We start from the raw sequence: 13,985 nt of genomic DNA, 5'->3' as shown, positions 1-13,985 counted from the left end.
AATCACTTTGCTTTCTTTCTGTTCTAATTGGGTTATAAAAAAACTGTATCTTAAAAAACGCTATGTCCCAGCAAACTTTTTTAGCTTTTCTCATTATATTCCTTTGATATAATATGATTTTTAAGTCGTAATTCAGGGTCCTTACTATCTTCCAGTGTTCCTAAATATCATTCCTTGCTGGGTTTTTTTTTTTGTATTAGTTTTCAGTACTTTTATATCTTTCAAAAAAAATTTATACATGTCCCAGAAATTTGTCTCCTGTGTTACATCTACTTTATTTTTGAAATTCACAATAGAAATACTTACAAAAAAGTTGACAACAGTAGCCACTCATGCACTCTTATGTTTTTAGTGTTCTTTTTAAGCAGCCATTATTTCAGGAAACGAAATTTAAAGAATAAATTGGACGATAAGGATTTTTGAGATATTTTCTGTATGTCTCCTATGTTACCCTAGATTTTTACTATAAATAATAATAATTTTAGTTTTCTTTATTTTTAAATTTAAATTATAAACAATACTTAAAAGAAAAATTACACGTAACTTTGTAATGTTTCTGAACTAACATTAACTTGTTAGAGAATTTAAATTTCAGTTTGTCCCCTGTGTTGCCATGTTTTTGAAGGGACAACAAAGTAACACAGGAGACTTCAATTCCTTTTTCGTGCTATTAAGTGGTCAAGACTTGGGCAATAAATTTTGTGCATAATTATAACTTACACCATAAAAAAGAAACATAAGAAACTATTTTTTTTTTTTCAAATTAATACAGAATTTTTAAACTAATAATTGGTTGTGTTACTTTAAAAGATTATAAAGTTTTTATATAGCAATCCTTCCATAAATAATTTTATTCCTATATTTGAGAGATTATTCTTAATTTTGTGTTCTTTTTTTTAGATAATGCCATTAATAGCTGCGGAGATATGCCGTTATAGAGAAAGAAGAAAACTGGATAAAAATAGAGAAGAATGTAAGAAAAAGGCTTGTGATAGATATTATAAAACAAAAAGATTGGCAAGTGATGTCTGCAAGAAAACAGATTAGCAAGGAAAAAGTGGCGTGCAAAGAAAGCAGAACAAAAACAGTGCATGAAGCAAAACAGTTCACCTCTTTTAACATCAAATGTTAAAAAAAAACTAAAAAAAAAAAGAGTCAACTGGCAGTGGAAGGAAAAAACTGAGGCGAGATAGAACAAAACTTTATAAGGAGATCATAAATCTTAAAATGGAATGTAAAAGAATTCAGCAAAGGGTAGAAAAATTAAGAAAAGGGGTAAATAGAGCAAAGATTACAAATAGATACTAGGATTGTAATTTAACTAAACGCTGCAGAACTAAAAAATTTATGAGAAAAATTTTCCTGGTATTAATAAACCTGAAATAGTAAAGGTTTCTTTCCAATTTTTTAAATACAATGCTCGAACACATTGTATGTCATCACAGTATAAAAGTTTACAAGAAAAAAAACAAGAAAATAATGTTAAAGAATATTGTGGCAAATCAGGTGATAAAAAAGAACAGAGTAGATGAGAAAAATTGCTTCAGGGACCGTTCAAAAAGTATGTACATCCCAAAGGGGGGGGGAGAGGATTTGCTATTTTGTACGGTTTTGAACGATGGGGGGGAGGTATTATACAAAGCACGTACATTATAAGCATACGCAAAATTTAAATTTGACTTAGATTGTTTTATTTATTGATTCAAAGATAAAGTTGGGTGTTATTGTTTAAATAACTTAAATGAATAAATTATTTTAAATAAATATTTAATTTTTAATTATTTTAATTTTTATGAAAAGTGGGGTAGACTAATAAAATGTACGTACTCCAAGGGGGTGTGTAAGCCCTTATGTACGAAGGGGGAGGGGGTTAAAATGTCTCCATTTTTGTGTATGTACTTTTAGAACGGCCCCTCAGAAGCTTTAGGTTTGAATTCCGGAATTCTCAAAGCCATTCAGCAACAACAACTATATATTTAATCAAAAATAAAAGTTTTCAAGGTTTTTATACAAGAGATGACATCAGTAGAGCAACTGCACGAAAGAAGGAAACTGTAACAAAGTATTCAGAAAAGAAACCTATTAGATACGACGAAAAATTTACATGAAAAGTTCCCTGAAAGTGGAAATTGCTCCTATGCTTCTTTTGCTGCAAACCATCTTTCTATGCTTTGCCATCTCCAATTGACGCATGAAATACATGTTTATGCAAATTGCAAATTAATGTAAAATTTAAAATAACTGCCCCCAACAATATGCAGCCCTGATTCAAAAGACTGCATGTATAAAGAATGTCCATCTTGTCACAGAAAGAATGTTCCTTTTAATGCAATGAACACAGGTGCAAAAGTCGAATGGAATTATAAAAATGAGATTTGTGAAAAAGAGGGGAAAAAAGTAAGTGCGAAGAAGGTTTCAAAAATGATAATGACTTCTCCAGTTTCTACACTAGCAAGTAAATTAGTAGAAGAATTCAACCTGTTCGCAAACTGAAAAAAAAAAAAAAATGCTTGTCACAATCTTAATATATGTCTCTGAAAAAAATAATTTTCTTAGTTTAAAAGGAGAAAACAGATGTCTTTATCCCTACTTTTCACCAACTGGCTGTAATTTAAAAAATTACTTCAAATTTTACAAACTATTCTTAATAATAAGATATCAGCATTTTAATTTTACAAAATCTTAATATTATTTTAAAAAAATAAGCCCTTAAATTCCCTTCAAATAAGTTTAAATACATGATTATTAAGTGGCTTGATTGTATATAATTTGCATTTGAGATTTGGTAGCTTGGATTGCATAAAAAAAATTGGGAACAAAAAAATTCTTTAATTCCCTTAAAGACATTTTCTAAAAAAAAATCACTTTCAGTTTTAAATTATGCAATTTAAGCGAAACCTCCTACAATTAAGAATGAAATATTTACATTTCTTTTAACCAAAATATTGATGTTTACTTCACACGCACTAAGAAAATTGTTTCAGCAATTTTCTAAAAAAATCGTATATGACAATAATAATAAAAATACTTTGTTAAATACAGAAAATATTACGAAAACATGGTTTAACCAATGTAGCCTTCGCTCATTGTTAACACGAAACACCCTTACATACCACGCTTTTTTTTGTGAAGCATCACTGAAATCAGCTGCTGATTTGTTTACCTAGATCTACTAATTCAAATCAATTTAAAATGAACACAACAAGGTTTGCGATGCAAAAAAGTTATATATCCACTTATAAATACTTACATTCATTTCCACGAACTTGACATACACACATAATTAATAAAACTAATTTCCATAACTCCAAATGCATCATTTAATAAACTTATCTAAACTAATAAGGCACTTGTGGGAAATTAATAATCCACTTGTGGACAAGATGCACAACACCACTGATCCAAAACTACCGACAGCAGCGCACGCATCGCATACTCCACAATTAACCCGGATATTGTTCAAGACCTAGATACGACATTTCCGGTGGCTAAGTTTCGAGTTCTGTTGGATCGTCGATCCTAATCAAATATTTTCTTTCAATGAATCACACTAAAGAAAGAAAAAAAAAGACTTGAGAAACAAACTGTGTATTTCTAAATTGATTTCTTCCGCTGTTTTCTAAGAATAGTCATTAAAAAATTCACATTTTTTAGGGAAATAAATAGCTTGGAGAAAAAAGTTGCAAACTAAAGGGCCTTCAATTTGGGTGCAAAACAATTGGATTGTTTTATTATTTTTTTCCAGGCAATCGATTCTATTTTTATTGCGCAATTGTTTAGCAGATTTCAAGAACATTTCAATAACGCAAGCCGATATTCTATTGTGTAGGTTTTTATTTCAAAGAATGGAATATTTTTCATCAAGTAACATATTGGAGGCGCTATAAAACTATTACTAGTAAACAAATAATTTTAAAATGAAGCTCAAAGATAAAGCATTTTACGGAAAGTGAGAAAATATGTTATCATTAAAATTTAAGGTTTTATCTTAATTCTATCTATATCATATTATTCTTTCTATATTATTGTGGAATATTTTTATTAATGCTGTTCCACAGCATTTGACGCCATAAGATTGATATGACTTTTTTTTATAAAAGGTAGATATAAGTGTTTTCGCATTTAAATCTAATTTCATTTCATAAGACACTACAGGAGAGAGTTGGTGATAATTAAAACACTGAATTTTACTTCATTTTCATTTTAATCAGTTTCATAATAAGGGGGAACAATACTGTAGAAGCCAGTAAAAAAAAAAAAGAATTATTTAAGGAATTGTGCAACGATTGTGATATACTTAACTTACATAAAAAAATTTAATCTTATTGAACATATTTTAATCTTTATTTAATCATGTTACAAACACAAAAATTTTAAAAATTTGCGCTTTTATAATACAATGCTTATAACTTATCTCTTACATATCCGTAAGTTGGTGTATTCATAAGTTGAGAAAAATCATCTAAACTTGATTCTGTTAAGATTTCTTTAAACTAAATTAATTTAGTTTTTGTTACACGTAAGATTTAAAAAAAAAATTCAAAAAGTGGTGGAACACAAATAAATACAATATGTATATTAAGAGAAAAATACAACGGAAACAACAAGAAAAGGAATAAAAAGGAAAAACAGGGAACTTTTTTAAAAACTTTGATTTATAATAGCGAAGAAGAAAAACTACAAAAATAGCAAATTTATTTCAAAAGTTCTTTTAAAATTTAAAAAAAAAAAATTCAAGCAATTTTCTAAGTAGTTTTCGTACTTTTTCAAATAAAGCTCAAAATGAATTAAAAGAAAGCTCAAAAAATTTTTTATTAATTTTAAATTGCTCTAAGAATTTTGTTTCTGAATATTTTTAAAGTTATAGCAAAAAAAAAAAAAAAAGAAAAAAGAAAACGTAAGACAAAAAATTAGTTTTTTATAAAAATTTACATATCTCCATAAATTTTTAAGCTAGGATTACGAAACATCGTGCAATTATTAAACAAAATAATTGTTACAAATATTTTGCTACGTTTTTTCACATAGGGTGCTTAAAAACACTATTTTCCGTTTTTAATTTGCTGCATCTCACACTTCTAAAAGTTTTACATTTTGTTGTAAAATAAAATTTAAAATTTTATTTTTCAATAAAATTTAAAACTTTATTAAGACTTCATAAAATTTAAAACTTCAACTTTAAGTATTTCTTGAGAAATATTAAAAAATGCACATATACTAGTGCAAAAGCTCTATGACTGACTACTAATATGCTTGACCGTTTTCGGAAAAGGGTGAACATAAACTAAGGAAATTAAATGGCTGGAGTGACGCAAAGAACCTCAATGCAAGACTGTACATTTCTAGTGACAATTTATGCTTAGAAATTGGAAATTATATTGTAGATATCTTATGCTTCTGAAAAGTGTTCAAATGATGAGGCAATATTTCTCATAGTGTACAGTAAATAAGCGGCTATTTTTTTAGTAAGCAAAAGGATTCTTTGCATTCAATATTCTTTAGACAAAAGAAGCTTTTTTTTCTCCTTTTTTTTTTTTTTTTGAGAAAGCAATAACAATAATATTATAATATTATTTATGTAAGTACTTATTTTGTTATTTTTTATGCAGTTCGTATTTTTTTTATTTCTGTATTACCTTTTGAAAAAAAAAATTTTTCATGTAATGAATTTTTTATAAAATAATTTTTATGCCAAAAGAAAATATTTTATTTTTTATAGAAAATAAAACAGAAATTTTTTTCGTCAAATATTGGGTTCTGACTCCCCAAATATTGAGAAGTTCCGGTCCCTCGGACCCTCCGCGGTCGCAACGCCCATGCTTATCTATACCAAATACTTTTACCCACGTTTTTTCATAACATAAAAATTTTAAAATGTCATCAATTAGACATTTATACTAAATTAGGATACTCAATAGGATAATTTAGATATTGAATTTTCGAAAATGAAAATTTTTCACTTACCTAAACAAAAAATTCAGTTTTTTCCGAAGAAAAAAGCGTTACTTTTATAAGAACTGCTTTTTTTTTTTTTTTTTTTTTTTTTGTCATCCTTCATCAAATAAAAATTTAAAGGGAAACAAAGGAAACTATCTGGTTTTGAAATCCAAACTTTCAGAAAAGTATATAATTTCAAAAAAGGGTTGATTTCATAGGATCCACATGATTATATCCGCAAAAATTTATATTTCGTGTGGGTAAAAAAAAAGGATATATTTTCATTGTAAATTATTTTTAATTATAATTATTATTTGTTAAAATTGTTAATGATTTTTAGTCTTTTTTTGTTGTTAAAAACCCTTTTAAATATTTTATTGTTTTTTTTTCTTTTACTTTTTTATTTTTCTGTATTCTTTTCTAGTTTTCTTAATATATATGTATAAGTATATAGTAATATCAATTTTGGTGCTTTAGGGACGTTGAAAAGCATGAAATCACCCGGGACTGGAACCATAAGTCTCGGAAATTCTCTTCTTTATTTTTCTTTCTTTTTTTCTTTATTTTTCTTTCTTTCTTTCTTTTTTTTTTCAATATTTTGTTACAAAATATAGAAGGAGAAAAGAAGAAAAAAAGCTACTCTAATCTGTACATAAGTCCATATTCATCCAAATGAGATTTTAAGATTTTACCAAAGTCCGACCGGAAGAAGCGACAAGCGAAAGAAGTTTTTGATCAAGAAATACATAGTTGAATATTTTCATGATGTAGAAATAATGTATTATACAAATAATGTGAATTATCAGGATATAAAAATTTTAAGTTTCAGAGCGGTCACTTTCGTTTTCTACTCAAAGGTGATATCGGAGTGTTAATGCAAAGTGGGCATGTACTTTATTTATGTGGCACTAGAGCTGCACAATGGGCTATTGGCGACGGCCAGGGAAACATCCCTGAGAATGATCCGAAGACATATGCCATCGCAGTTTTCGATCCTCTGCAAGGAGGGTGGCTCCCCTGCTTTGGTATCCCGACGACCTGCGGGCGAAGTTGAGGACTTTACGTTAGAATAATTTAACGGGGGCCGATACCGCGCACCCTCGGTCCTTACACAGGCTGATCAAAGTGGTCACCCACCCGCCTTACTGACCGCAGCCAGTAATGCTTGACTTCGGTATTCAACTGGGAACCGTGTCCTTACGATCAGTCGACTGCGGGACCGTTAATGCAAAGTGATATTTGTACGTACAACTTGCTTCTCCTTGTTATATATTTTATTTATGATGTTACGTATCAACTATATGATTCTGTATTTAAGACTTTTAAGTTTTATTTAAAACTTAAAGTTAATTTAACTTAAAACTTGAGCTGAGCTATATTTAAAACTTTTAAGAGTTTAAGTTATATTTAAAGTTTTTTTTTTTTTTTCATTCTAAGTTTGATAAATCTTGAAAATGGGTGTCTGTTTTAGAAGTATATGAAGCATGTCGAATGTTACATGACATTTATATATTTTTGAAGCGAATGAATTCAGATAAATCTGTAGTTGTTATAACAAATTCAATTTTCTAGAAAATTACATATCTATAAATACCCAGAATATGACATTCTATACATATACTTATATAGAATGTGATATGTATTTTTTTTAGGAAGCACCTCTTTTCAAAATTAATCAAGTGCCTCTCTGCGCCTCATACTTCCAGTCCGACCCAGCTGCAACAACTTGGGAAACTGGTTATTTTTTTTAAGCATACCCAGATATAAATTTTATAATTTTAGTTGCAATCGACAAATTATCTTAAAATGACTCCAGAAATTGAATTCTTTCATTAATTAATTTGATACTCTCTCTTTTTCACAATTTTAATTAAATAATGTTAAATAAGTGATAGTTTCAAATTAAATCTCGCGCAAAAGTGTGGAATTCCAGCTGTTTGTTTAGTAACCCTCCACTTTATTCGAAATGAGTGAATCCGTTGTGTTTTGATGAAGGCCGACAGCTGCACCAATTACGTGTCACTTCTCCTCAAAAGTATAAATTTCGAAGCTCTGAAAACGATCGATATGTGAGTCTGACTTAGTAAATAATAACTGTTTGGTCATTCTACTTACAAAGCATTTATTGTAAAATATATAACGTGCGAAACTCTACGGAAGTTACGAAATTAGATACAAAAACGCATCCTATCTGAGCAAACATATATTTTATTTTTTCGACAGATTCAGTTTTTTCATCTTCAAAAATATCAGTTGAAGAGGGACTAGTCAAAGGCACTGAAACTATTAAGCAGGAAAAAAAAAAAAAAAAAAAAAAAACATTTTGGTACAATTATTAATCTTTTTTTTCTCTAAATATACTTCGATAGGAAAAGAAATTTTTATAATTATTTAGTTAATCGATAGATTTTGATTGGTGAAAGTATACAATTTTTAAATTATTAGGGGGACCGGAAAGTAATGTTTCGGCGTATTAAATATTTGTTAGTTTTAAAAACCAATTTATTTTTTTCGATTCATTTTCGATCCGGCATTGAAAGATAGTTGCTAACGAGGGTGAATACATTATTGATTAAAATCTTGATAATAAATATCAAATTCACGGAAACGCCATAACTTTCCGATCCCTCTAATACTTTGAACTAAATAATTTTAAATTTAGAAAGAAAAAAAAATTTAAAGTTTGAACGATATCCGTCGAATAGTTATCAAAAACTAAAAAAAATTTTGAAAAAATTATTTTAAATAGGTTTTATAGCTTATACACTATTTAGCTGACATTGTTCAAAATTTGCATTGTGCAAGTTCGAAATTATTCAAAAAACTTTACAATTAAAAACAGGGGAGATAGGGATAAGACCAGGTATCTCGATTGTATGGAAATTAGTTCTATTTTCTAACGCACGAACTCTTAATTGCACTTTTCTTGTCAATAAGGACCAACCATGTTGGCGTGTTGTTTTGTTGATTAATTCACGTTGTCTGTGTCGACAGGTTTTTTGTTTGTTTTACTGTTGTTTGGTTATGTTAATTCTCTAATGTTCTCTTGTTCTTAAGCTATCCTTATTTATTGGTCATTACAGTTATAAAAATTATACTTAGTCCAGCGTCCGTCAGGGTCAAAATTTATTGGACCTTTCTTCAAAGTACTAAGAGCCCTATTTCCATATTTTACAGAATTTTTGAAGATCCTTTTATATAAAATCGATGTTTTTATATAAAGAAATTCTCCGTAATTAAAAAAAAAAACTAATTAATAAGCACTTTATTTTTGTAAGGAATTTTGATCCAGCCCAGTGGCGTAGCGAGGGGTGGGCAAGGGGGGGCATCATGCCCCGGGCGCTACTCACAAAGGGGCGCCAAATGGTCCGCAAAACAAAAAAATTGCTGGATAATTTTTTTTTATTATAATTGATTTCTGGAAAATATATTTTAAATTAGAGCCAGTGTAATATAATAAATGTTAATTCATAAATATTATTTATAATATTTAATATTTAATTCATATTAAATATTATATTAAATTCATATTAAATATATTTCAATATTTAATTCACGTCCTTGTCGACGATTCTATTATTAAGTGAATAGAGTATGAAAAAATTTGTTAACAGAAAAATTTGTTGTTCTCATATTTGTCATCACAGATTCAAAATGAATTCATTCATCTTCTGGCATCTGCAGTTCGAAATCAACTAATAAACGATATCAAAAGAAATAAATATTATGGACTTTTGTTTGATTCAACTCCTGATATCTGTCATCGAGAACAAATGTCCGAAGTCGCTAGATATGTAGATGCTGATTTTATCAATAAAAAAGTTTCCATCAAAGAATCTTTTTTGAGTTTTATTGAAATGCATGCTAAAGATGCAGCCTCGATCGAAAATACAATTTTAGAGAAATTAAATTACGATGAAATTTCATTAACAAACTGCAGATCACAATGTTGCGATAATGCTGCCGTGATGTCAGGTCACACATTTGAAACGCGATGGAGCGCCAGAATAGAAGCGGTTATCGTTATCATCTATGGGCTATAGAATATAATAGAAAAATTAGCAGAGCACACTACCACTACAAGGGACAACAGAAGTGAAGCTACAATTCTGTTGCAAAATATACTAACCTTTAGTTTTACAACTTTAGTTCATTTCTGGTACGAAATCTTAAGAAGGATTGATCGTGTGCAGCTCAGATTACAAGATCCTGGAATGAATTTTAGAGACGTGTTCCATGATCTTGAATCATTAGCGACTGAACTAGCCGAAATTTGAGACAAGCTCTGTAAAGAGGCAATAGAAAAAGCAGAGTCTCTTTGTGAAAAATGGGATATGGATACAACAATACGTGCCTGGAGAATTGGCTATGGTGGTCTTTCCGCAGAAAGTGAAATTTCTCGCGTTATGAAAAGCACTTTTGATCGTCTCCAACAAGAAATGTGTAAACGATTAAGTGACCTTAATTTCAAATTTGGATTTCTACTAGACGTTGGAAATTTTTTAAACAAGGATAATGTTGATAACGACCTTGAAAAAAAATTGTAAAAATCTGGGTGAATTTTATAATACAGATTTCAATGTAATAGAATTTTTATCAAAATATGTGACAGCAAAATGTTACTCCGCAGTAGAAAAAAATTAAACCTAAAACTCCATTACAATTTCTTACTTTTATAATCAATCTCGAATGACGAATGGAGAAGATGTTTTTCCAAATCTGAGAGAGGCATTTCAAATACTCCTGACTACCTCAGTATCAATTGCTAGCTGCGAACGTTCATTCAGCAAATTAAAATTAATTTTGACAGATCGCCTAAATAACCTAGCATTTTTAAGTGTGGAAAGAGAAAAATTTTAAATGATCAATTTTGATGATATTATTGATACATTTGCTTCATCAAAAGCACGGAAAATTTAGACATAGTAATTAGTTTTATTAATGTATTATAATCATATGATTATTAAATATATGTATCTCCTTGGAGATAATAAATATCTACTTTTTTATTGTTTCAAAACTGCGTGTTTTTAAAATATTTCTTTATAAATATGTAAAATAAATAATAGGTATCTTTTGAACCAATTCTAGATGATCAAAATGTAGATGATCTAGATGACATTTCAAAATCTAGTCTTGTTCTCTCAACTACATTTTTTGTCTCAAATTTAAAGCCTAGCTTGAGTCTATGACTTTATTTATTTTACTTTACTTATTTATTTATTTGCGAGTATATTTTACATATAATATTATATGGTTTTCGACTGGGGGGGGGGGGCGCTAAAAGGGTATTGTGCCCCGGGCGCGAGTTAAGCTCGCTACACCACTGATCCAGCCCTCAGCAGTCGGGGCCTCAGGAAGTTGTTACTCTGCCCTGACAACATCATATGTAAATTACGTGCATAATTTGTGTTTCGCAACGTAATGGCTTACACTTACACCCATACCACCTTCCAAGAGTACCGTCACTGCTCCCCACAGATTATCCTGTATTAGTGCGTTTTCCTCAGTGGTATCTCGACCAAGGCGCGCATTTCCCATCCGATGGTTTATTTACAGATGAGGCGAACTCTACGCGAGATGGTGTGTTCAACAATCGCAATTGCTCGCGGTGAATCCCCATGGCATGAGACTACACCCTGCCCAATATCGTTTTCCAGTTAATGTTAGGGCTGGTGTGGTCGGCGTCCTTTTAGTTGGGCCTTACTTGTTGCTTTCATCTCCCGACATCCTCAAATTATCTAATTGTTTTTTTTTTCAAAAGCTGCTACCAAACATCTGTGCCACAACATGTCAGACGCCATAATATGTGGTTTTAACATGACGGGGCACATTCCCTTTATGGCAGATGTGCTCTTAAACATTTGAATCAGGTATTCGGTCAACGATGTAGTGGCCATTACATGGCCACCACACTCGCCATACTTGAGCCGCATGGATTTCTTTCAATAGGGGTGCGCGGAAAAGTACTGAGTACGCAACAGCTGTGGATTCCGAAATTGATCTGGATTCAAGAATCGTTTGTACTGCTGCGGATGTCTAACAAAATGTGTAATTAAGTGAGTACATCAGCCCATGGCCTGACGGTGTAACGCGAACATCGCTAACAATGGTGGAAATTTTAAGAACCTTTTGCGTTATTTTCACGTATCATCTACCACAGCACATGTAATATCTTTGGTCAATAAATATTTCAGATGATCTTAGTCTCTTTGTGTTACTTGTACCTGATATACATACTTTCCCAAGATGTTTCCGATCATGGGTTGCTATGCAATTTTGAATCATTGTGCTAACCTCCCTATAAAGTTTGTTCCAATAATCCTGGAACATCCTTTATAAACACAAAAATTAAATTTTGTTGTTGAAGGAAAGATCTTTGATATCCCACAGCAGTAAGGGTTTGGTAATTAAAAAAAAAAAAAAAAAAACTGGTATAAACTGTATAACTAAAAATTTTAACAGGAAATATTTAACTGACAAATAAAGGGCGACTACTTGGCACCCTTGTCTTTTGAGTTGAGTTAAATGTAAGTGGATAATATTACAGAGAATTCATTACCAAATCTAGTTATACACAACGATTAAAAATGCTATTTTCTAAAACGGAAATTTTCTAAATGCAATTTTCTCCTCACACGGGCTGCCCTTCTTCTCTCCGCGGTTTATCTATTCCCCCCCCCCCCGCTTGAACATTTGAAGCTGAAAATGTTCCCATCGGTCAGAATAGATAAAGCCTTGCATATTCAGGGCATAAGGAAGTAGATCGCCACTGAGGGTGAGGATTTGGTACCAGTTCCCGCCAAGGAAATGTGAAACTATTTTGAAATAGAGACATTTTTTTCCTTTTCTTCCATTTTTAGAATTAAGACAAAAAAAAAAATCATCAAACTTTATGTAGAAAAATTATATATTTAATTATACAAAAAAAAATTTAATCTTTGAAGCGGTGTGTCCCTTTATCTTTACCATGTGCTGACATAGTTGTTTCATCCCACGATCCGGTTTTCATCTACACTCCCCCTCGACTCGAAGCCAAATGACTCCCTACTAAACCAGCTAGGTGCAATTTATCACCGCTATTACGGCAAGGGCTTATTGCCAATGAAGCCTAAAGAGCAAAATATATAGAGAGGAAGAGCATAACACTCTTCCTCATATTCGATGAATTTGCCTGTAATCTTTTTAGCAAATATAAGATAGCTTAGTTGGTAGGGCGTTGGACTCGTGGTACTGAGAACGGGAGTTCGAATCCAGCCCGACGTAGAATCTCCTTGCATTAAATGAGGACTAATGCACGTTAAATCTGTCAGGGTCACAAAGTCCTTCAAGTTCCCATAACAAATCAGAACCTCTGGGGGTACTGATCCAGAAGTTTCTTTGTTTTCTGGATTGGGTTCAAAATTACAAGGCTACATAGTTGAACATTGGTAGTCGTAAACTCAAATTTGGGTCGGCTGTTCAACGACGGTTATAAAATCTTATCATTATTGCCGTGGTGGTTCAGGAGATAGAACTTTCGCCCTTCCAATGAGGTGAACTGGGTTCGAAACTCAGCATTGTCTGCTTAATACGAATTCCGCATCCATCTAGCACCGACCACAGTGTTGACATAAAATATCCTCAGTGGTAGACGGATCATGGGTTAGAGCCCCTTGCCGTCAGGATAACCGTATGAGGTTTTCGTGGTTTTCCTCTCCATATAACGCAAATGCGGGTTAGTTTTATCAAAAAAGTCCTCCGCGAAAGCAAATTTCTCCCACTACTTGATAAAGGAGTTCCCTTGTCTTCTGCAATGGGTTCAAAATTGCAAGGTTACGGAGTTCAACATTGGTAGTCGTAAACTCCAAATTGCGTCGGCTGGTCAACGACGGTTATAAAATCTTATCTTTAGACAAATAAAATATTTGGAGCTAAATTTATGAAAAATGAGAAAATGAAACTGATTTATATAAGAATGAAAGATTTTTAAATGGATTGCATTGTATTTTTTATTCTGATTTGGTTGAAATTATCTAACGCAATTTACATGTAAGAATGAATAAGTG

The 13,985-nt window shown here is 31.1% G+C and overlaps 1 protein-coding gene across 1 annotated transcript in view; it reads right to left on the bottom strand.

Moving 5' to 3' along the window:
• Positions 1-3,461, bottom strand: part of LOC107448552 (plexin domain-containing protein 2) — a 46,705-nt gene extending 43,244 nt beyond the window's left edge. Inside the window, exon 1 of the mRNA XM_016063794.4 lies at positions 3,251-3,461. Within this exon, the coding sequence (XP_015919280.3) occupies positions 3,251-3,320 (70 nt within the window). The 5' untranslated portion in view covers positions 3,321-3,461. The remainder of the gene's footprint in view (positions 1-3,250) is intronic.
• Positions 3,462-13,985: the final 10,524 nt, after the last annotated feature.

The sequence above is a fragment of the Parasteatoda tepidariorum genome, chromosome 3 (assembly GCF_982258835.1).
Source record: "Parasteatoda tepidariorum strain Cologne lab strain chromosome 3, Ptep-v5.0, whole genome shotgun sequence".
Classification (NCBI taxonomy): domain Eukaryota; kingdom Metazoa; phylum Arthropoda; class Arachnida; order Araneae; family Theridiidae; genus Parasteatoda; species Parasteatoda tepidariorum.
Note: the sequence above shows the minus strand (reverse complement) of the source record. Positions and strands in the feature narration are given on the sequence as shown.